Source organism: Delphinus delphis, chromosome 14 (assembly GCF_949987515.2).
Source record: "Delphinus delphis chromosome 14, mDelDel1.2, whole genome shotgun sequence".
NCBI lineage: Eukaryota > Metazoa > Chordata > Mammalia > Artiodactyla > Delphinidae > Delphinus > Delphinus delphis.
In genome coordinates, this window is record NC_082696.1 from 66,280,596 (window position 1) to 66,301,738 (window position 21,143).

General features: G+C 42.4%; 1 protein-coding gene across 1 annotated transcript in view; it reads left to right on the forward strand.

Moving 5' to 3' along the window:
- Positions 1-676: 676 nt before the first annotated feature.
- The window catches only part of MDN1 (midasin AAA ATPase 1), a 155,197-nt gene continuing 134,730 nt past the window's right edge, over positions 677-21,143 (forward strand). The window contains exons 1-5 of the mRNA XM_060030232.1: positions 677-914; positions 8,400-8,626; positions 19,892-20,116; positions 20,472-20,579; positions 20,660-20,852. Coding sequence (XP_059886215.1) covers positions 813-914; positions 8,400-8,626; positions 19,892-20,116; positions 20,472-20,579; positions 20,660-20,852 — 855 coding nt within the window. The 5' untranslated portion in view covers positions 677-812. The remainder of the gene's footprint in view (positions 915-8,399; positions 8,627-19,891; positions 20,117-20,471; positions 20,580-20,659; positions 20,853-21,143) is intronic.

Genomic DNA, 21,143 nt, shown 5'->3' on the forward strand with positions numbered 1-21,143 from the left:
AGATCCCACATGCCGCTGGAGCAACTAAGCCTGTGCACCACAAGTACTGAGCCTGCTCTCTAGAGCCCACGAGCCACAGCTACTGAAGCCCGCGCGCCTAGAGCCCGTGCTCCGCAACGAGAGAGACCATCGTAATGAGAAGCCCGCGCACAGCAACGAAGAGTAGCCCCGCTCGCCACAATTAGAGAAAGCCCGCACACAGCAACGCGGACCCAACGCTGCCAAAAATTAAAAAAAAAAAAAAAAAGAATGCTGCCAGGGCTATGCTTGTTACACTTGGGTGTGAATTTCCACAGGCCAGAGGTCTAAAAAGGGAATTGCTGGGTCAGAAGGGGCGAATCTGCTTTTCATTCCTATCTGATCTTTTCGCCTGTTGAGGCACTAGGAGGCAGGAGGATCCCACAGCCCTACAGGCTCCCTAGCTTCTCCCGCATGGCGGAATCTTCCGTCTCGCTATCCCACCACTCGTCGTCTCCGGACCTCCCATCACAGCGATCTCTCGCCTCGACTCTAAAGGCCATTTCTGCTCGGATTCCCCAGCGGGAGTTGACCGGATAGGGACGCCCGCGTTTCCGGTGCCGAGGGGGCGGGGCCTGCGTCGCAAGCCGGCGCCGTCGCAGGCTGGTGACGCAGTGCGCCGCGTGCTCCCCCCACGTGTGCTGCTTCTCTCAGGGTGTCCGCGGAGAAGCGGCGGTTGTTTTCTCTGGGGGCGTAGTTGGTGGCAGCTCCGGCGCGGGGACCTCAGCGGCTTGGGGGCTCTGAGCGCGAAGCAGGGAGCGTCGGTGGCCGTCTGGGGCTGAGGGCCCGCGGTCATGGAGCACCTCTTGCTGGAGGTGGCGGCCGCACCTCTGCGGTTAATCGCTGCCAAGAACGAGAAGAGCCGCAGCGAGCTGGGCAGGTTCTTGGTCAAGCAGGTAAGAGAAGGAGCGAGGGGGAAAGCGCCCGGCCGCCCCCGCCACCCCCTGGCGCGTGCCCCATGGCCCTGCGCGGAGACGCAGGGGACAGGAAAGCGGCGTCTTGTCCCTCTGGCCCGCTCCCCAGGGCTGGCCCGTGGCGGAGGCGTCCTCGCGCCTTTGAGGAGCCAGGAAGGAGCCTTTTGTTTTTCTCGGGGGGAGAGCCTTGCTTTCCCCTCTCCACCGACTTATCCCCTTGCAGCGCCTTGACTGCGTGCGGCAGACGTGGCCTTCGGAGAGAAATGCGGGTGGTTTTTCTGTAACTGAGGTTGCGTGTCTGCCCTTTTGACATGTGTATTATCTAAGTGTGCCGAGTCCAACTACCCCTGTTAGCTTGGGTGAATGTTTCTTGTCTGCCCAGTCCCAACTTTTCGGCCCACTGACGAGCATTGATTGTGTTCCTGCTCTGCCTAGCACACAGTGTGGCACTTTGAGGAGACATAAATTCGTTAAGGTCTCTGCCCACAGGGAATTTAGCGTCTATCTTTAGAGACTGTTCATAAACACGGAAAACAACTGATGGACAAAGCGAGACATTGAGTGCATAATTTCTAAGCCATGGAATTATGAATTGGTTTTCAGGGAAATGGGTGCTCTGGCCTTTTAAGAGCGATCTCTCGTTTACCACCAGCTGTCTTGAGTTTTTTCATTTGGCATTTTAACTTTGTGTTTTGTGCTCCCCCCCCCCAATATCTGTTAGCTTCTTTTTTAAAATTTATTTATTTATTTTTGGCTGCGTTGGGTCTTCGTTGCTGTGCGTGGGCTTTCTCTAGTTGCGGCGAGCGGGGGATATTCTTCGTTGCGGTGCGCGAGCTTCTTATTGTGGTGGCTTCTCGTTGCGGAGCACGGGCTCTAGGCACACGGGCTTCAGTAGTTGTGGCACGTGGGCTCAGTAGTTATGGCTCGCGGGCTCCAGAGCTCAGGCTCAGTAGTTGTGGCGCACGGGCTTAGTTGCTCCGCGGCATGTGGGATCTTCCTGGACCAGGGCTCAAACCCGTGTCCCTTGCATTGGCAGGCGGATTCTTAACCACTGCGCCACCAGGGAAGTCCTGTTAGCTTCTTGAGAGTAGAAAAAAATTTTTTTCGAATTCCAGTATGTAGACCGTATATATTCTATTGCTTAGGAAACAACAGCGGTATTTTGTGTCTGGAGTAGCTGGGAACTAACATGAGAGGCATTTCTGTTTGGTGACAACAAGTGAACGTGTATAGCAAAGGGGAGGGAGCAGTGGAAGATATGCCTGGGGTTATCTGGCTTGTGATTCCCCCAGGGAAGGGAATCACTAACATAAATGGAGAGGTCTAGGAAAGAAAACAGATTTTTGGTGGGCTGGACTAAGGAAAGAGATGATCAGTTTATATGAGCTGAGCTTGTGGTGACAGGCTCATGAATTACGTATTGTGGCTAGAAGTATTTTTCTGTAAGTGGGCTTGCATTTTAGAAGAGAGGTTCTGAAGCTGGGCCTCATGGACCGTGGACAATAGGGGATTTATTTATGATTCTCCACTGTAATTGGATATAAAATTGGTGCTTATGTATTGGGAGTAAAATGAGAAAAATGGTTTGTAGCCGTTTTTAAGAGAATCTGATATTTTGAAGTGTGAACCACTCAGGTAGATTCTGAGACTATATAATAGTGCTAAGGAACTTAAAAGCTACTTGAAAGTTTAGTTGAATTAAGGAGATTGGGACACCTGTGCTTCCCCTTTCTTTGTTTCACGTTCTCTCTCTGATTGTATCCAATCTGAGAGATGTTTTTCAGGTTTGTTCCTTTCCATTTTCAGTAATAGTTTCAAGCCTTTCGCTCAGAGAAGAGTTGATTGTGTTGTCACTCTATTTTTCTCCTATTTTGGGAAACAAAATAATTTTTACTGGAAAGCAAAGGCTTTTTTTTTTTTTCCCCAAGCCGCGCAGCTTGTGGAATCTTAGTTCTCCATCCGGGGATTGAACCCAGGCCCTCTGCAGTGAAAGCACGGGGTCCTAACCACTCTACAGCCAGGGAAGTCCCAGCAAAGTTTTTGAAACATTACTTCTCATGGAGTTTGGGATCTGAAGTAAGAATTTTTTAGGATTGTGCTTCCTTTTTTTTTTCTTTATCTCAGCTGGTGACACCAGTGTCTCTCTATCCAGTCCCTTTTCACTCCTTTTCTGTCACATATAGCCAAGTCCTCCTGATTTTCCTTACTCAGTATTGGATCTGTTCCTTTTGCTTCCTCCCTACTATCGCTACCATCCTACAGTTCTGACTCTTAATTGCACCGTGGGGGTGTTCTTTCCACCACCACCAGGCAAGTCTCAGACACCAGCTGGTGTCCTATAGTTAACTCAATTCTCACACTGTTTATCTGCAGAAAGCATCATATTCTTCAGGGTAAAGGCTCAGCCCTGAAAGACTTCTCCCACCCTCAACATACACACCGGTTGTCACCTGTGCTTCTGATCAACTGGCTGTAAATTGGAGGTTCCAATGACCTCTTCCTTGGGTTTGATTAATTTGCTAGAGTGGCTCACAGAACTCAGAGAAATGTTTTACTTATTAGGACAACCAACCCTGAAGCTCTCTGAACCATGTTCTTTTGGGTTTTTATGGAGGCTTCCATAAGGCTTATATTGGCACAGTTGATTAAATCTCTCGCCGTTGGTGATTGAACTCTCCATCTTTAGCCCCTCTGCCCTCCTGGGAGGGCACGGAACTGAAAGTTCCAATACTCTAATCACATGATTGGTTCTCCTGGCAACCAGCTCCCATCTTAGCGGCTTTCCACAATTCACTGCATTAACATAACAAGACACCTTTATCTCTCTCTCTCTCTCTCATCACAGGAAGTTCCAGGGGTTTTAGGAACTCGGCCAGGAATAGGGTCGAAGACCCGATTTGTATTTCTTATAAATCACAGAGTCACACCTTACCTCTTTGATCACTGTTTATGTTGAGGAAGAGCAGAGTGCTTAAGAGCATGCCTGGGTACTGGGGCTGAAGTACGGCTGAAGATCAAATCCATTCTCTCTCTTTTTCTTGTTTTGTTTTGTTTTTTGGCCGCTCGGTTTGCGGGACCTTAGTTCCCTGACCAGGGATCGAACCTGCACTGCCTGCAGTGGAAGTTTGGAGTCTTAACCACTGGACTGCCAGGGAAGTCTCTCTGTTCTCTTATTTAACTGCCTTTGGGTCCTCCCACAAGTTGCTCAACTCTCCTGAGTCTCAATTTCTTGATATGATATGTATTACATATGGTAGCCGCTAAATAATTACAGAGAGTAGTTAAAAGCAGGGACTCTGGAGCCAGATTCTGTGACATGGATTCCTGTTTCTGCTCCTAGCTTTGTGACCTTACCCCTTTTTTATTTTTCAGTTTCCTTATCTGTAAAATGGGGATAATTTTACCTACTTATGTGTTGCTATGAGGATTAGATGCCTAGAATATAGTAAGTGTTGTCTATAAAACGGGTTGCTGTTATTGCTATAAATAAGATTGTTGTAAGATCTAGATAATGCATTTGAGGAGTTTACCACAGTGCCTGACCCATAGTAAGTAATCAATACGTATGAGCTATAATTAGAATTTTTTAAAGACAGCTTTGGCATGTAATTCACATACCATATAATTCATCCATTTAAGTGTACAGTTCAGTGGTTTTCGCTCTGTTCACGCATATATGCAGCTGTCACCACAGTCCATTTTGGAACACTTGTTACTTCAAAAAGAAGCCCCTGTTCCCTTTAGCTATTATCTCCCATCCGTATTCTGGTCACTTAATATAAATTATCATTAATAAGACAAATCTGAATCTATTGCCATTCTGCCTAAGAGCTCCCCACTGTCTCCAGAATCAAAATCCAAGCTTTCTAAAATGGTATATGAAATATTGCTTTTTTTTTTAATTTTTAAAGAAACTATTTTCTGTCCATCATATTTCCATTTTCTTTTTGAAATTTTTTTTTCTTACCCTGTCTGGTTCTCAACTGGGGACAATTTTGCTTTCTAGAGCAAATCTAGAGATGTTTTTTGGTTGTCACAACTTGTGATGGGGGTGTGCTATAGGCATCTAGAGTGTAGAGGCCAGGGATGCTGCTGAACACCTTCTAGTGCACAGGGTAGCCTTCACAACAAGGAAATTATCCAGCCCCAAATGTCAGTAGTGCAAAATTAAGAAAGAAACCCTAAATATATGTATACCTAATAACAGAATGTCAAAATGCATGAATCAAAAAGTGACAGAAAAGGAAAAATAGAGAAACTCAAAATTATAATTGGTGACTTTTAACACTCTAGCCTTGGTCACTGATAGTACAAATACAGAAGATCAGTAAGGATATAGAAGACTTGAACACCATCAACAAACCTGACCTAACTGGCATTTATAGAATGCTGTGTCCAGTAATTGCAGAATACATACTCTGCACATCTGGAACGTTCACCAAGATAGATCATAAGATGGGCCATTAAACAAGTCTCAACAAATTTAGGAGAATTGAAATCATACAAGGCATATTCAGTTACCCCAATGAGATTAAATTAACAGGGAAAACCCTCAAAATGATGCTGGGAAAAATCCCTAAATGTTAGAGATTAAATAAGAAAATTAAAAGAAACTGATGGCTAAAGAAGAAATCACTGGGAGAATCAGAAAATATTTTAAACTGTATGATAGCTTAAACAATTTGTGGGTTGCAGGCAACAACAATTAGAAGGAAATTCATAACATTTAGAGGGAAATTTATAACATTAAGTTCTTATATTTGGAAAAAATGGTTTGAAATTAGTGATATTTCTTAAGCTTCCACCTTAGGAAATTAGAAAAAGAAGAGCAAATTAAACGCAAAATAAATAGAAGGAAGAAAATAATAAAGATAACAGTGGAAACGAATGAAATAGAAAATGGACAAACAATATAGCAAACCAGAAGTTGATTCTTTGAAAAGATTGACCAAGAATAAAAGGGAAAAATCCAAACTATTAGGAATGAAAGAAGGCCACCATTACAGAGTTTGAAAAGAATAAAAAAAAAGTAACTAATATGAAAAATTTTATGCCAATAAATTAGACAATTTAGATGAAGGAGCATTCATAGAATATAAATTACCAAAGTTCACTCAAGAAATAGACAAAAACAAGATAGGAATAGAGCAAAACTTCCTCAAGCTGATATAGAGGATCTACAAACACCATCATAGTTAATAAAGGAGCAACCCGATTTAAAAATGGGTAAAAGATTTGAACAAAAGAAGATAAATGAAGATTTATCACAAAAGATTTATCACAAAAGAAGATAAATGAATGGCTATTAAATACTTCATACCATATACCACTCCACCTCCACTAGAATGGCTAAAATTAAGACCGATAATACTATGTGTTGGTGAAGTTATGTAGCAGCTGAAGCGCTCAGATGTTGCTGGTGGGGATGTGAAATGGTGCAGATACTCTGGAAGACAACTTCTGTTAAACATTGAAAAATTTCTTAAAATTTATTTATTTGTTATATTTATTTATTTTTGGTTGCATTGGGTCTTTGTTGCTGTGCGCGGGCTTTCTCTAGTTGCGGCGAGCGGGAGCTACTCTTCCTTGTGGTGCACGGGCTTCTCATTGAGGCGGCTTCTCTTCTAGGCGTGCGGGCTTCAGTAGTTGTGGCATGTGGGCTCAGTAGTTGTGGCTCGCGAGCTCTAAAGGGCAGGCTCAGTAGTTGTGGTGCATGGGCTTAGTTGCTCCATGGCATGCGGGATATTCCCAGACAAGGGCTTGAAATTGTGTCCCCTGCATTGGCAGGAGGATTCTTAACCACTGTGCCACCAGGGAAGCCCTAAAATTTTTTTTTTTAAGTTAAAAATAAAAGTTTAGGGAATTCCCTGGTGGTCCAGTGGTTAGGACTCTGTGCTTTCACTGCCGAGGGCCTGGGTTGATCGCTTATTGGGTAACTAGGATCCTGCAAGCCATGCGGCGGGATGGCCAAAGTGTATTATCAAGTTGAGCATACAGTTATTGTGTGACCCAGCAATCTCACTCTTTGGTAATAAAAAGATTAAGAGTAACGAAAATATGGGTGGTGGAGAAATTGGGAATTTGGGATTAACAGATACACACTACTACATATAAAATAGATAAATAACAAGGACCTACCCTATAGCACAGAGAACTATATTCAATATGTTGTAATAAACCTATAGTGGAAAAGAATCTGAAAAAGAATATATACATATGTATGTATATATATATATGTATAACTGAGTCACTTTGCTGTACACTTGAAACATTGTAAATCAACTGTACTTCGCTAAAAAAAAAAAAATAGTAATGAAGGATTTCCCTGGTGGTTCAGTGGTTAAGACTCCGTGCTTCCACTGGAGGGGCCTCGGGTTAGATCCCTGGTCAAGGAACTAAGATCCCACACGCTGTGCAGCGTGGCCAAAAACCAAAAAAAGACAGGAATGAACATATGTCCATCAGTCTCTTGTACATGAATGTTGATGGTAGCTTTATTGATGCTAGCTGAAAACAGTGCAAATATCTATTAACATGTGAAAGGATAAACAAGTTGTGGTATGCTCATATGGTGAAACACTAGTAAGTAATAAAATGGAATAAATTATTAACACTACCTACAAGTACAACTTTGGAACTTTGGAAAAAATTATTATATTTTTGAATATGGTATTTAGGTTGTGCTCAAGCTGTACTCTTATAGATAACCATTTAGTGTCAAAGTCTTTAGGCTATAAATTCATAGCCTTGGGCTTGCTGGGTCAGAGGGTATACGCCTCAGGCAATTTAAAACCACTCTCACATTGCCCAGCAGCAAGGGTTGTGCGGACTTGCATACACACAAGCAATATGAGACCTTTTACATACTTTTCAGTTTTTCTTTTTATACTTATGGACATACTGAGCCCAGGCATTAGAATTCTGTGGTTTATTTCATCTTGCATATCAAAGTGTGGCTGTCTGCTTTGGATCTATCTTGTTTATTAATTAAAATCTGAAGCCTTCATGGGGATATATCATCATTCATTTCCAGGAACTGATTTCTTTATTCCTTCCTCAAGAGAGTTGGCAGTTTTGCATAGTAACTGCACTTTATTTTTTTCTCATTTAATTCCTGTTTTCCTCCAAGACAAAGGTGTTGGGGGAAACACTGGATTCCCTGGAAACTGTTATGACTCTGAAACAGATTACTTTTCAAGGAAGCTGAAGCTATCTAGCATTTTACATGGAATCCTGGTGTCAGTCCTTTTACCTCAAACCCCAGTGGACTGAAACTTATTTGTGACAGCATTTACATTCAATTAACTAATCCTCTATTGCCAAAAAAACCCCACCATGTTTTATAAGATAAACTCAGTTGTGAAGTCTGGCAATTGGATAGTTTGATTTTAAGCCAGGACTCTGTTCTTCTGTAGCAGTAGAAATGAAAATCATTTACGTAGAAATTTTGTTTTGCCTTTCTCTCAGGTGTGGACACCTCAAGATCGCCAGTGTATCTTGAGTACCTTAGCACAGTTACTTCTGGATAAGGACTGTACTGTGCTGGTTGGCCGCCAGCTGCGCCCTCTCCTTTTGGATTTGCTGGAAAGGAATGCTGAAGCCATTAAAGCTGGGGGCCAAGTCAACCATGACTTACACGAAAGGCTCTGTGTGTCGATGAGCAGACTCATTGGTAACCATCCTGACGTCCTCCGGTGAGTAACAGTTTTATTCTTCACATTTCTCCTTGAGGTGGTAGAACCTACTCTCTCCTGGGAAGTAAGGAGGAGTCTGAGCTGAGATGAAGAGAAAAGGGGAAATTCAGAAAGGGGAGGGAGGAGTGGTACTATTTTATAAAAATAATCACAGCAGAAGCCATTTATCCAGCTCAGTTTAGTGACCATTTACTAGGTTTTAAGTCTTGACCATCAAGACAGGTCTGGAAAATTTAACCAAGATATCTCCCTGCCCTCAAGGATTCTGTCACCTGGCAAGACATGCATATAAGGCAGATCTAAATGAGTTTTAGCTGAGGCTCTTACAGCATCCATTTCAGATGGGTGAGATTCCTGCTTGCTGGAACAGCTGAAGTGAGTGGGTTACAAGAGCTCTAGTGTCCCTTCCAATTTTCTGTAAATCTATCTACATCCAAAATGTGATAAGAAGTTGTATAAGAACTGGATTCTAATGCATTTTTCTTTTGACCTGCTCTCTTTCCAACTTGGGCTGCTTCACCCCTCAGGCAACCTCGTGGTCCCCCACTCCCACGAGGTCACCCCAAAAATGCTGAACTTAGTGCGGACGCCCAGTCGGCATAGCACCCTGCAGCCCGGAACTCCTGGCCCGAGCCATCCTCCTGCCTTAGCCTCCTGAGTAGCTGGGGCTATAGGCATGTGCCACTGCACCAGGCTTTCTCAAAATGATAGGTTTGTGTGGAATAGTCAAAAGAGGCAGCTAAATGAGTGTCAGGGGTTTTTCAATTAAGAAGATAAAGGACTTTAACTCTAAACATGAATAATGTTCTGTGTACTTAAAGGAGCATCTTTTTAAAATAATTAATTAATTAATTGATTTTGGCCGTGTTGGGTCTTCATCGCTGCGCGCAGGCTTTCTCTAGTTGCGGCGAGCGGGGACTACTCTTCGTTGTGGTGCGTGGGTTTCTCATCCTGGTGGCTTCTCTTGTTGCGGAGCATAGACTCTAGGCACGCGGGCTTCAGTAGTTGTGGCATGTGGGCTCTAGAGCACAGGCTCAGTAGTTGGCGGTGCTCGGGCTTAGTTGCTCCGCAGCACGTGGGATCTTCCTGGACCAGGGCTTGAACTCGTGTCGCCTGCGCTGACAGGCTGATTCTTAACCACTGCACCACCAGGGAAGTCCTAATTAATTTTTTTATTGGAGTATAGTTGGTTAACAATGTTGTGTTAGTTTCTGCTGTACAGCAAAGTGAATCAGCCATGCATATACATATATCCACTCTCTTCCAGACTCCATTCCCATATAGGTCATTACAGAGGGCCGAATAGAGTTCCCTGTACTATATAGTAGGTTCTTTTTATTTTTTTACCCCATAAACTTATTTATTTATTTTGGCTGCGTTGGGTCTTTGTTGCTGTGCGCAGGCTTTCTCTAGTTGTGGTGAGCGGGGGCTACTCTTTGTTGCGGTGCACAGGCTTCTCACTGTGGTGGCTTCTCTTGTTGCGGAGCACGAGCTCTAGGCACACGGGCTTCAGTAGTTGTGGCACATGGGCTCAGTAGTTCTGGCTCATGGGCTCTAGAGTGCAGGGTCAGTAGTTGTGGTGCACGGGCTTAGTTGCTCTGTGGCATGTGGGATCTTCCCGGGCCAGGGCTCAAACCCGTGTCCCCTGCATTGGCAAACAGATTCTTAACCACTGCGCCACCAGGGAAGCCCTACAGTAGGTTCTTAACAGTTATCTTTTATATACAGTAGTGTGTATATGTCAATCCCAGTCACCCAGTTTATCTCCCCTTTAACCCCTTGATAATCATAAGTTTGTTTTCTACATCTGTGACTCAATTTCTGTTTTGTAAATAGGTTCATTTGTACCATTTTTTTAGATTCCACATTTAAGCGATATCATATGATATTTTGTCTTTCTCTGTCTGACTACTTCACTCAGTAGGGCATCTCTTATTATTAGTCTTCGTCAACACAATAAGTACACTTTGGCTTTCCTGGAAGTATAATCTCTAGTCTGGTCCTTGGATGAGGTAATAAGAAATGAAGGCTTGGGGAAACCATAATTTGTGTGAGCTTTTCTAAAAGAGTAGCAAAAAAAAAAAAATGGGCCCAGTTTGATGGGACTAAAACATACAGCGAAGTTAAAGATCACCATCGTACGAGGTACCAGGAGCTTATCCTCTGGGTTGATTGAGGATCTGGCTTGTGGCCTCACTGGGAGCTTTAATCAGTTAGGTGTGCTTGACTGTGGTACGGTTTCACAGGGTGTGCTGACTGTCCTGCGCTCACTCTGTAGGACTGACGCGTGAGTGACTTCAGCCCCACTTCTCTTAAGCCTTAGTGGTAGAGTGCTCTAGGGCTGTGCTTGAGAATCATTAAAATGATGGGTTGGCTACATCTGCTTTGTCATCAGCTTCAGATTTGATGTTCATATTCAATGAATGTGAGGCACACTCCTACTTTTTCTTTTCGCCAAGGCAGTATATTTTACTTATGTTCCCACCTTGTTCCAGAAATGATATAATGCAGCTACAAAGGTGCCCCTGATGGAGTAACTTAAAAACAAGGAAAAAAAAAAAAAGCACCATGTGTAAGTGTGTGTAAATGATGAGTCAATGCATGATATGAAATGAACTACGTAGGTAGTGATGTGGAATGGGATTTCGATTTTTAGTTTTAAGAAATGTAGCTGATTAGTTCGGCTCGTGCTCTAAATTTCCTGTTTGGGAATTTACCTAATGTATTAGGAGTATACCTAATATATTTAGATAGGATGCAGTCATTTATTCAGGAGGTAAATATGAGTCCTCCCTTTAAGCGCTGGGCCACATCGTGGGGGTGAGAAAGTCAAGCATAATGAGTTTCTGTATTTGCAAACAATAGGATACAATACATTAATAGAGGTGTGAGTCAAATACTTAAGGGAAGCAAGTAAATCATTAAACTAAGAAAAATAAGTGTGTTATCCTCTTGGAAATTAGAGAAGGTTTCGTACTGTGCAGATTGTGGAGGAAGAATGAACAGATGAGAGATGAGATGGGGATGAAAATCTAGAAAAGAGAGACTGGAGAGGAGGAACCCAGTCAGGCTGCCTCGGATCCTAAAGACATTCATTTTCGGGTCCACACCTCTTTCTGAGGCCAGGGTGCGTACCTAGTTGGAGTTTCCATCAGGTATCTCAGTAGTAACAAGGTATTTCTTTTTATTCCCTTGCTTACGCTAGTTGTTCATTACTGGTCCCGCTTTCCCTAAGCTTTTTTGAGATATAATTTACCTATAATACTGTGTACGTTTAAGGTGTACAGTGTGGCGATTTGATACACGTATTGTGAAACGTTTACTATATTAACATTAGTCAACACATCCTTCACCTCACATAATTACCATTCTGTTGTTGTTATTTGTTCGTTACTGTTTGTACATCTGCAGTCCTTGAATGCATTTTTTACTCTTTGGCAGATTCTTTAGCAGGACTCTGTGAGAACGCTCCTGGTCTGTTGATGTTTTCTCTATTCTGATATACTAGTTTAGGTTTCAAAGTGCTGTTTTTGAAAAATCATCTAGTTCTGTTCCTAACTTTCCATTCTTGTGTTCCCGAATTTCTTCAGCTGTAGCTTTGTAGATGGTTTCAGATGGTTAATACTACATTATGTGTTGATTTTTTTTTTCCCCTTAGTGTTCTCTCAGGAGTGTAACCTTACTTTTAAGTTCTGATTGTACTTTACTCTTATATTTTGCATCTTTTAGTTCTTTGCTCTTTTAGTTTGCTCTCCCTTTCTTGTTTCTCCCCTCTCCCTGGTCCTTGCGAGTCCCTTTAACACATTGTCCTTTCAACCATGGCACGCAAATCTTGTGGAAACTGCCTTTCATTAATGATGAGGACTACAACAACTACTCTCGCATTTTATTGGCATTGTCTGCAACCCTCAGAGGTTAGGTGTTATTCCCATTTTCCAGATGAGGAGACTGAGGCTCAGAGATGCTAAGTAACTTGCCCAAAGTCCCTTTGCTAGAAAGTGGCAGAGCTGGAATTCAGTCCTAGGTTAGCTGCTTCCAAAGCCCATGCTCTTTTTTCTACTTTGTGGTGCTGCCCACTCATCCTGTTTGAGCCGTTCATATATTTGTTGACTGATTTACACAGAACTTGATCTGAACAGCATGTTATAGCTAAAGATTATATTTATACTCTCAGGAAGGAAAGAATACAGCAGTCCCCCTTTATCTGTGGTTTTGTTTCCCGTGGTTGCAGTTACCTGAAGTCAATCATACCCAAAAAAATTAAATGGAAAATTCCAGAAATAAACAGTTCATAAGTTTTAAGTTGCATGCTGTTCTGAGTAGTATAATGAAATCTTGTGCTGTCCTGCCCGGGATGAGTCATCTCTTCCTCTAGCATATCCATGCTGTATTTGCTACCTACCCACTAGTCACTTAGTAACCATCTGTGTTGTGGTATTAAAGTGCTTGTGTTCAAGTAACCTTTATTTTACTTAATAATGGCCCCAAAGCACAGGAATAGTGTTGCTGACAATTTGGATATTCTGTGCCTGATTTATAAATTAAACTTTATCATAAGCATGTATGTATAGGAAAAAAGTGTCTATAGAGTTCAGTACTATCCGTGGTGACGGGCTTCCACTCCGGGTCTTGGAACCCATCCCCCGTGGATAAGGGGGGACTATGGTAATCACCTAAGTTCCTTTGGGTTGTACTGGGTTAATTTCTTGGCTTCAATTTCGCATTTGCTGTCAGTTTGTCCTGGACATGTGGATCCACATCAGTGCTATGTCTTTCATCGGGAAGAGCAATAATAGGTGGGCCTATTAATGGTCTTTTGTGAACAATAGCAGGTGGAATGCTTTGGTAGAGCATGCTTCATGTGTAAAGTGCTGTATATATATGTACAATCATGCTGAAATCAGGCTGGCATAGAGTGGAATGAGGGACCAAAAGTAGTTATGCTTTTATAAACCTCTGCTTCAAAACTGTGTCCAGGAATGTTGTAAGGGTAAAACACATTTAATTTTAGACGTTTTTCCCCCTTCAAGAATTATTTTACTTATTCTGGCGGCATTCTTCTGAGGAAAAGAACATCCTCTTTTAATTACAAAAGCAATATGTTCAGGTAACACTCAATAATACAGAATCGTAAAAAGCAAAAGGTCCTCTCCACCCTGAAATCCTACTCTCCAGAGATAACTGCTACGTTTGGTATGTTTCCTCCCAAATTCCTTTTCTTTTTCTTACTCTCGCACCCATCTGAGAGTGTGCACACTGATATATTTATGTGCACACATTTAAAAATCAGCTTTATTGAGATGTAGTTTATATACCACATAAGTGTACAATTCAGTGGTTTTTAGTATATTCACAGGTATGTGCTACCATCCCCACAGCAAATTTTAGAACATTTGTGCACATATTTTCAAAATAAAATTTTAATAAAATCTAAACAGACATTTGACTATATACTAATTTTAATAAAAACACAATTTTTAGCTTGCGTCTTGTTTTTAAATTTAGTCACATATGGACATCTTTGCATCAGTAAATAAAGTTGTTTTAAAAGTTGTGTAGTATTTTACCCCTTCTTATCCGTTTGTTGGGCAGTTAGGTTGTTTTTGAATTTTTGATGTATAATGTGACATTGAACATCCTTGGATATGAAAATCTGTGGATCTGCCGTGGGAGTTAGGAGTGTGGATTTTGGAACAGAATGGTGGTATTTTAGTAATAACACATATTTATACAGGCTTTAGAGTATTTAAGTAAGTAGATAAACATTATCTTTTTAATCTTTGTACTGTGACATATTCAGGCACTCTTAGTCCCATTTCAAATCTTTAGAGGGGTTAACTAAGTTAACTAAGTTGTTCTAAGTGTCAGAGCCAGAACTGGACCACAGGTCTTACCTCTAGATGCTGAGTTGCCCAAGTAAGTGGCTGATCCAAGATTAGACGTTTAACTGGATAGTGTTCCTTGTTGCATTTTAGACCTTACAACTCTTTGTTTTATCCCAGGAAAGAGACCATTCTCCATAGACTTCGAATATTCTCCAGGGAAAAATCTGATCATGTTATTCTCTGTCTAAGTATGCTTTACTGGTCCATCATGCTTTACTGGTCCATCCATCACTGCCTGGATCAGAATTTTAGAGCACTTTCTGAAAATGATGGGTCTCTAGAGAAAAGGGTGCTGTAGTCACCTAAGTTCAGGAGAGAATATCAACCCATCCTCCTTTTGTATACTTGCAATGGACCACAGTCTGTTTCCCCTATAGGGAAGCCTTCTACTACACAGGTTTACAGCCATTGCCAGTCCACTTTGTTCATTTCCCCGTATCCTCAAAGACCTCTTGGGTCGGATTGATGACTTGGTTACTGCTTATCTCCTACATGTTTGTTGCTGCCCGTTGGTTCCACGTGCACTGCCAACACCAGCTGCCCATGAGCTAGTGGACGACCAGCCTCCCACACCACAGCTGCCATGTCTCTCTTCCAAGCCACAGCTGAATCTTTTTTTTTTTTCCTGGCTGTGCTGCTCGCCATGCAGAATCTCAGTTCCCCAACCAGGGATTGAACCTGTGCCCCCTGCAGTGGTAGTGGGGAGTCCTAACCACTGGACCACCAGGGAAGTCCCCACAGCTAAATCTCCTGAGACCCAGTTGTCCAGTCTCCTTCAGAATATCATGAGCGTTAATGTACAAAGCCTTTATTCCTGTTGGCCTGGCTTGCTCATGGAAGTCCAAGCCTTCCCACCCATCTCCTGAATTCTCATTTTGTATCGTCCCACCCAGCTGACATCCAGGCCTCTTCCCTCACCCAGACCCTTTCCCTGCTTGTGCTCCATAACCTGCACACTCCCTTGTATACTTAGCCTCTTCTCTGTTACTTTTGCTTCCTTGTCTTCACTGATTTATGGTGGTCTTGATACCCTGTTCTTGTTGGTCCTTAACAGGGAAGGGGGTCTTTAATCGAACCGTCCATATCCCTCACAGTCTGCATGTTTAGTGGGTGTCTTCCTTTCTGTTCTGTGAAGTTTTCTGGACTTTCTTGTTGCCATGACACCTGCCATCTTCTGCTTTATTTTCTGCTGCTGCTTTCTTGTGATCACTGATGAACTTCTGAGCTCCTCTTCCTTCTTTGAAGAACTTGACAACCGGCCCATTGTCTTCTTCCCCACCCCAGCTCCTGTGTCCCACTTGGAATATCCATGCAGTGCTGACTCTGTTGTTCCTTGACTAGTTAATCTCCAGTGGACTTCTGTGTTCATTTCACCTACTCTGCTCACTGCAGTGGTCACACCCTGGGTCTAGCTCACATCTGCACCACCACCTTACAAGTCACTGGCTCAAACGCTCCGTTCCCAGACTGCCATCTCCTATCCCACTAGTTCATTTAACACACTAGTCATTCTCCTCACTGGGACTGCCAATTCTTTCTTCCTGTTAATCAGCTCTTTCCAGTTTGTACCTTCCTTATGTGGCTTAAAATTCTATTTTTGACCTTATGGTTGCTGTCTTTCTATTAATATCTGCTTTTTTGTCCGTCGGTTCAGTGTTCTTATCTATCGAGAAAACTCCAACTCTTGATGAATCCACTTTCTTCACGTCTGTAGTAGAGCAACTGAATCACACATCTGATTGTGGAGTTGGAAAGCCTGGATTCAGATAGCCTCTTTACACTTAGTAGCTTTGTGACCTTGAGCAAATAAACTAACCACTTCAGTTTCCTTAGCTTTACATTTGGGATAATAATACCTACTGTTGACATACTCCCTGTTCTAGTCCCACTTCAGAGTAGACGGGGTAATGAGAGTACAGAAAGAGCTAAACCAATAGCTTTCATTGTTGACCAATACATAGAGGGCACAGAGGAGTTTGCTTTGATTCCTTTTCCCACTTCCTGGGTTTCCTGCTACTCAACATGCCAAGGAGTACAGTAGAAACAACAAGCATGTGCTTCTACATCATTTACTACCTGAATATACTGAGAATCACCATGTTTGCAGTATACATAAATTCTGTAGAGTATGTTTAAGTTTTTAAAGTTTATTTTCATTCTTAAAAATGCACGTACTGGGCTTCCCTGGTGGCGCAGTGGTTGAGAATCCGCCTGCCGATGCAGGGGACGCGGGTTCATGCCCCGGTCCGGGAAGATCCCACATGCCGCGGAGCGGCTGGACCCGTGAGCCGTGGCTGCTGAGCCTGCGCGTCTGGAGCCTGTGCTCCGCAACGGGAGAGGCCACAACAGTGAGAGGCTTGCATACCGCAAAAAAAATGCACATACTTATTTTTATTATGGTAAAAAAAAATCATAAAATTTGCCATCTTAACTATTTTTAAGTATGCAATTCAGTAGTGTTAAATATATTTGCATTGTTGTAAAACAGGTCTCCAGACGTTTTTCATCTTGCAGTACTGAAACTTTATACTCTCTAAACAATTCCCCTGTGCTCCTTCCCCCCAGCCCCCGGGTAATCACCATCTGCTTTCCGTATCTGTGAATTTGACTACTTTAGATACCTAATATAGATGAAATCATACAGTATTTATCCTTTTATGGTTGGCTTACTTTACTTAGCGTAATGTCCTGAAGGTTCATATATGCTGTTGAATGTGACAGGATTTACTTCCTTTTTAAGTTTACACAGTATTGCATTGTATGTATGTACCGCAGTTTATTCATCTGTCAAAAGACATTTGGGTTGCTTCCACTTCTTGGCTATTGTGAATAGTGCTGTTATGAACATGCGTGTGCAAAAATCTCTTTGAGACCCTGCTTTCAGTTCTTTTGGCTATATACCTAGAAATGGAATTGCTGGGCCATATGGATAAGTGTATCATGTGATTCACTGTATTTCAATCTGTAATTAAATTAGTATGTTTGCTTTGTGGTGAAAAAAGATATGCTAGTTTTATTTTTGTGAATATTTATTTATTTATTTGGTTGTGCCAGGTTTAGTTGCGGCAGGCAGGCTCCTTAGTTGTGGCATGTGAACTCTTAGTTGCAGCATGCCTGTGGGATCTAGTTCCCCGACCAGGGAACAAACCCAGGCCCCCTGCATTGGGAGCACAGAGTCTTATCCACTGAGCCACCAGGGAAGTCCCTATTTATTATTAGTTTTTTAAATAAAATTTATGTATGTATATATGTATTTATTTATGGATGGATGGATGGCTGACTGCATTGGGTCTTTGTTGCTGCACGCAGGCTTTCTCTAGTTGCGGCGAGCAGGGGCTACTCTTCATTATGGTGCGCCGGCTTCTCATTGTGGCAGCTTCTCTTGTTGCGGAGCATGGGCTCTAGGTGCGTGGGCTCAGTAGTTGTGGCGCATGGGCTTAGGTGCTCCGCGGCATGTGGGATCTTCCTGGACCAGGGCTCGAACCCGTGTCCCCTGCATTGGTGGGTGGATTCTTAGCCACTGTGCCACCAGGGAAGCCCCCTATTTTTTTTTTTTTAAAGGAACCTCTGTACTGATTTCCATGGAGTCGCACCATGTTATCCTGCCAACAGTGCACAAGGGTTCCAGCTTCTCCACATCCGTACCAACAATTGTTAATTTTGTGTGTGTGTGTGTGTTTTTGTTTGTTTGGTTTTGGCCACGCCATGTGGCATGCAGGATCTTAGTTCCCCCACTAAGGATTGAACCCATGCCCCCTGCAGTGGAAGCGTGGAGCCCTAACCACTGAACCGCCAGGGAATTCCCTCATAGTATTCCTTATAGTCTATTTTATTTCTGTGGCATCCGTAATGTCCCCTCTTTCATTTGTGTTGTTTTTTGAACCTTCTGTTTTTTTCTTAGTTAACCTAAGAGTGTATCACTTTTCTTGATCTTTTCAAAAACCAACACTTAGTTTTGTTGATTTTTTTTCCCTGTTGTTTTTCTAGTCTGTATCTCTGCTCTAATCTTTATTATTTGCTTTCTTTTGTTAGCTTTGGGTTTAGTTTATTCTTTTTTTAGTTACTTGAGGTGTAAAGTTAGGTTGTTAGCTTGAGATCTTCTAAAATATACATGTTTGTAGCTATAAACTTCCCTCTTATCATTGCTCTTGTTGTATCCCATAGGTTTTGGTGTGTTGTATTTTTCTTTTCATTTGTTTCAAGGTCCTTTCTAATTTTCCTTGTGACTTCTTATTTGATCTATTGGTTGTTTAAGAGTGTGTTGTTTAATTTCCACATATTTGAGGATTTTTCAGTTTTCCTTCTGCTGTTGCTTTCTAGTTTCATTCTATTGTAATATTTTGTATTATTATACAAAAGTATTTTGTGTAATTTCATTACTTTAAAGTTTGTTGAGACTTGTTTTGCATCCTTACATGTGCCCTATCCTGGAGAATGTTCCATGTGCATGTGAGAAGAATATATGTTCTGCTGTTGCTGGGTAGAGTATTCTGTATGTGTCTGTTAGGTCCGTTTGGTCTGTAGTGTTGTTCAAGTCCTCTGTTTCCTTATTGATCTTCTGGCTCATTATTCTATCCATTTAAAGTCTGTTTTGACTGATATTAATATAGTCACTCCTGCTCTCTGGATTACCAGTTGCATGGAATTTTTTTTTTTAATCTCTTCACTTTCACCCTATGTGTAGCCTTAGATCCAAAGTGCGTTTCTTGTACATAGCATATAGTTTGATGCTGTTTTTTTTTTTCTTTTTTATATCCATTCAGCCAATCTGTGTCTTTTGATTGTGAGTAAACCATTTACATTAAAAGTAATTACTGATGCAGAAGGACTTACTATTGCCATTGTTAATTATTTCCTGTATGTCTTGTAGCTTTTTGTCCTCTTTTCCTGCCTCTCATGAGGATCACCTCTTCATCTTTTAAGGTGCAGCCAAAGCATCTCTTGACTCTCCCAGGTTCAGTTGAATCTGTTTTCTTTGTGCCTCTCTTTGTTTCTGTGACTCTCTTCCTTCCTAGATAGCAGGCTCCTCAAGGAAAGTATCTTCTTGGTTTTGTATCTCCAGGACTTAACACAGTGTCTGAAACACAGTGTGTGACTCATAGTGAGAAGTCAATAAATATTTGTTGAAAATGAGTTTATTTTCAGTAGTAAACACTTGTGATAAGTTCTTGTGGTTTTTGTTTCCTCTTAGATATCTCATGCTGCAATTCTGGTTCCTGAACTTGAACAGAATATAATCTTAGGACTAGTGGCTTTAAGCATTCATCTCTTTTGGTTCTCAAACCCTTGGGAGTTACTGTTATGTTCCGTTGTCTCATTAAGTGGATATGTATACTTTGATATTCTTACCAAGCAATGAAAGTTCTTTTTCTTTCTGAAGGTTTGCCCTGAAGTATTTCAAGGACACTTCTCCAGTCTTTCAAAGACTTTTCCTGGAGAGCTCAGATGCAAATCCAGTCCGGTATGGGCGCAGACGGATGAAGCTCCGGGACCTAATGGAAGCAGCTTACAAGTTTCTGCAGCAAGAGCAGTCTGTGTTCCGGGAGCTCTGGGACTGGAGCGTGTGCATCCCACTCCTCAGGAGCCATGACACCTTGGTCCGCTGGTGCGTAGCTGTTGGGCTGTTCCTGTGCTTCTAGTGTGGGGATGGTTGACGGAGTCTGGAGTTGTGTGCATGAGGAGGGAAGGGAAACCTTTTAAAAGATGTTATTTTTGTTCTGGTCCCTTTGGGGTTCTTATTCCCTTTCACGTGTCATTTCAGAGGGAAATCAGGTGGTATGAGTGGAATTCCGTTGTTTTGTGTTCCATTAGGTGAATTTATTTTGCCGGATTTGTGTTTTCTACCCTTCCCTGTGTTAATTATAAGATTTCCTTTTCTAGTGTTCAGTTGGCTAGCAAATTTCCTTTATTCTTTAGAATCAGCTGCAGGTTCTGAGTTTATATACTTTGGTTTTCTCCAGGTACACAGCCAATTGTCTTTCTTTGGTCACCTGTATGAATGAAGAGCACAAGTTATCATTCCTTAAGAAGATTTTTAACAGTGAGGAACTGATCCATTTCAGGTTAAGGTAAGCAGGAGCATTCCTGGAGGTCTCGATGTGGCTTTACTGGGCATTAGAGTAGTTGATGAGATCCTCATTTTCCTCAGGTTACTAGAAGAGGCCCAGCTGCAGGACTTAGAGAAAGCCTTGGTGTTGGCCAATCCAGAAGCCTCCCTTTGGCGTAAGGAGAAGGAGCTGCATTATTTACAAGGACACCTTGTTTCAGCTGACCTCTCCTCCAGGGTGACTGCTGTCTGTGGTGTGCTGCTGCCTGGGCAGCCGCCAGCCCCTGGAGAGCAGGTATGTTGACAGCAGTGGCGTGTGTGCCCTCTTCCATCCAAACACTGAGTGTGCATTTTTCCTTGGCTGGGCTCTGTGTTCTAGATGTGAGCCAAATCGAGTTTGCCAGATTACTGTTCCACTTACAGAAGTGTTCAAGGAGAGAGTAAGAGAAATTCACCCAGGACCCTCCTCTTTGATAGTCACTTTGTCCCTATTTAGTGTGAAGTCAGAAATTGTAATGATGCCTATGCAAAAGCTTTTAACTTTAGCAAAGCTCTTCCGTGTATGACCTCATTTACTTGCTACAAC